General features: G+C 41.3%; 1 protein-coding gene across 1 annotated transcript; it reads left to right on the forward strand.

Annotated features, from left to right (window-relative positions):
* The first annotated feature begins 222 nt into the window (after nt 1–222).
* Nucleotides 223–606, forward strand: LOC141630563 (putative mitochondrial protein AtMg00860). The gene has a single exon (XM_074443356.1). The coding sequence runs from the start codon at nt 223–225 to the stop codon at nt 604–606; it is 384 nt and encodes a 127-aa protein (XP_074299457.1).
* Nucleotides 607–2,686: the final 2,080 nt, after the last annotated feature.

Raw genomic sequence — 2,686 nt, forward strand, 5'->3', positions numbered from 1 at the left:
GCTTATCGTAGAATGCCATTTGGATTGTGTAATGTCCCAGCGACCTTTCAGAGGTGCATGATGGGGATATTTTCTGAGTATATAGAGTCAATTATGGAGGTATTTACGAATTATTTTAGCTTCTATGGTAATGATTTTGATGATTGTCTGACGAACCTTGAGAAAGTTTTGCAGCGATGTATTGAGGTTAATTAAATACCGAATTGAGAAAAGTGCCATTTCATGGTTAACGAGGGAATTGTCCTTCGGCACTTAGTATCTGATAAGGGTATCCAGGTTGATAAAGCAAAGGTGCAAGTGATTGAGCAATTGCCTCCGCCCGTTAATGTTAAGGGAGTTAGGAGTTTCCTTGATCATGTTGGCTTTTATCGCCAGTTTATTAAGGACTTTTCTAAAATTGCTAAACCACTTACACAACTGTTGCTCAAGGATGCTTCATTTAATTATACTGATGAATGTCTTACTGCTTTTAACAGGTTGAAGCAGGCCTTGATTACAGCACCGATCATTCAGCCTCCAGACTGGGACCTGCCTTTTGAGATCATGTGCAATGCTAGTGATTTTATAGTTGGCGCAGTGCTAGGCCAGCGGAAAGATAAACTTTGAGTGCTATTTACTATGCAAGCCAAACTCTGGATGAGGCTCAAGTGAAATATGCAACTAGATAGAAGGAGTTGTTAGCTATGGTATATGCGCTGGAGAAATTAAGGTCTTATTTATTAGGTTCGAAAGTTATTGTATTTTCTGACCATGCAGTGCTGAGGTACCTTTTTGCTAAGAAATAAGCCAAGCCACGATTATTATAATGGATACTCCTTCTTCAGGAGTTTGATATGGTGATTAAAGATAAGAAATACGCTGAAAATTTGGTAGCTGATCATTTATCGCGCCTACTATTGTAAGAAGGGGGAGATTCTTTACCTATTAATGACTCTTTCCCTGATGTAATTTTGTTGGCTATTTCTAGTGATGATACTCCTTGGTATGCTGGTTATGCTAATTTTATTGTAGGTGATTTATTGCCACCCGACTTATCATATCAGCAGAGGAAGCGGTTTCTTCATGTCGTGAGGCAGTACTTCTGGGATGATCCTTATCTGTTCAAGGAGTGTGCTGATGGTCTTTACAGACGGTATATACCGTATTGGGAGACTAAAGCTATTCTTGAAGCTTGTCATTCGTCCTCATATGGTGGTCACTACAGTCCTTCAAAGACCATGGCCAAGGTGCTTCAATCTGGTTTCTACTGACCATCTATATTTAATGATGCTAGGTTATTTGTAGCAGGTTCTGATGCTTGCCAGTGAACGGAAAATATTTCAAGGAGGAATGAGATGCCTCAGAATGGTATTTTGGAGGTCGGAATTTTTGATGTATGGGTCATTGATTATCAAGGGCCATTCCCGTCTAGCAAAGGAAACGGGTACATACTAGTTGTTGTGGACTATGTGTCCAAATGGGTAGATGCCATGGCTTTAGCTAATTGTGATGCCAAGACCATTGTCCAGCTGTTTAATAAGGTCATCTTTCCTCGCTTTGGTGTCCATATGGTCGTCATTAGCGACAGAGGTATGCATTTTAAAGGAAAACAGCTTTCTGCTTTATTGTCAAAATATGGTGTTTCGCAACGTCGTGGTTTGGGGTATCATCCCCAAACAAGTGGACAGGTGGACGTCTCCAACAGGGAGATTAAAGAAATTTTGGTAAAGGTTGTCTCCAAATCCCAAAAGGATTGGAGTATGAAGCTTGATGACACGCCGTGAGCCTATAGGACGGGTTTCAAGACACCGGTTAGTCTATGGGAAGTCCGGTCACCTACCTGTGGAGCTAGAGTATAAAGCTTGGTGGGCAATTCGAGAGCTCAATTTTGATCCGAAGTTGTGTGGAGAGAAGCGTTTGTTGCAGCTAGATGAGCTTGAAGGGTTCCGTCTGAATGCATATGAAAGTGCCAAAGTTTATATGGAAAAAACTAAGAGATGGCATGACAAGCATATCATACCGCGAGAATTCCAGGTTGGGGAGAACGTGTTGTTATTCAATGCCCGACTCCGACTATTTTCGGGTAAGCTGAAGTCTCGATGGTCCTGTCCTTATTAGGTAACTTTTGTATAAGTTTGGGTCGGTCGAGTTAGAGAATTACGCGGGGGATCGTTTCAAAGTGAATGGTCACCAAGTTAAGCATTACTATGATGCTAAAGATACTGTTGGAGTGGTTGAGGTGCTGCACCTTGAAACCGTTACTGCACCTGCTCAATGAGGTAGCAAAGGTCGAGCGGGACCGTATAAACCAGCGCTGATCGGGAGGCAGCCCGGATTGTAAAATTTATGTAAAAGTGTGTTTAATTTTAGCCTTAATTTTGTGTGCTTTAATCATGTTTTAATTTTGTGAGATTTTCGATCGGAAAAGAGATTAATTTATCACTTGCGCAGGTACCATGCATGTTGTTAGACACAAGCTTGTTTATTGGACACAGTGTAACACAAAGAGGTATTTGATGCCTAGGTCAACCGACAAAGCTGATGGTCGATTGACAAAGAGGGTAAGTTATTAGACAAAGGTTTGAATTGCTCGACATAGTGAACGCCATCAAAGAAGTCTCAGAGGTAAGTCGATCGACACTGCTGCAAAGTCGATCGACGCAAGGTAAGTTGGCAGATGTTTTTTTTAGATTAGTCTATCAACACT

The sequence above is a fragment of the Silene latifolia genome, chromosome Y, assembly GCF_048544455.1.
Source record: "Silene latifolia isolate original U9 population chromosome Y, ASM4854445v1, whole genome shotgun sequence".
In the NCBI taxonomy this organism is placed as follows: domain Eukaryota; kingdom Viridiplantae; phylum Streptophyta; class Magnoliopsida; order Caryophyllales; family Caryophyllaceae; genus Silene; species Silene latifolia.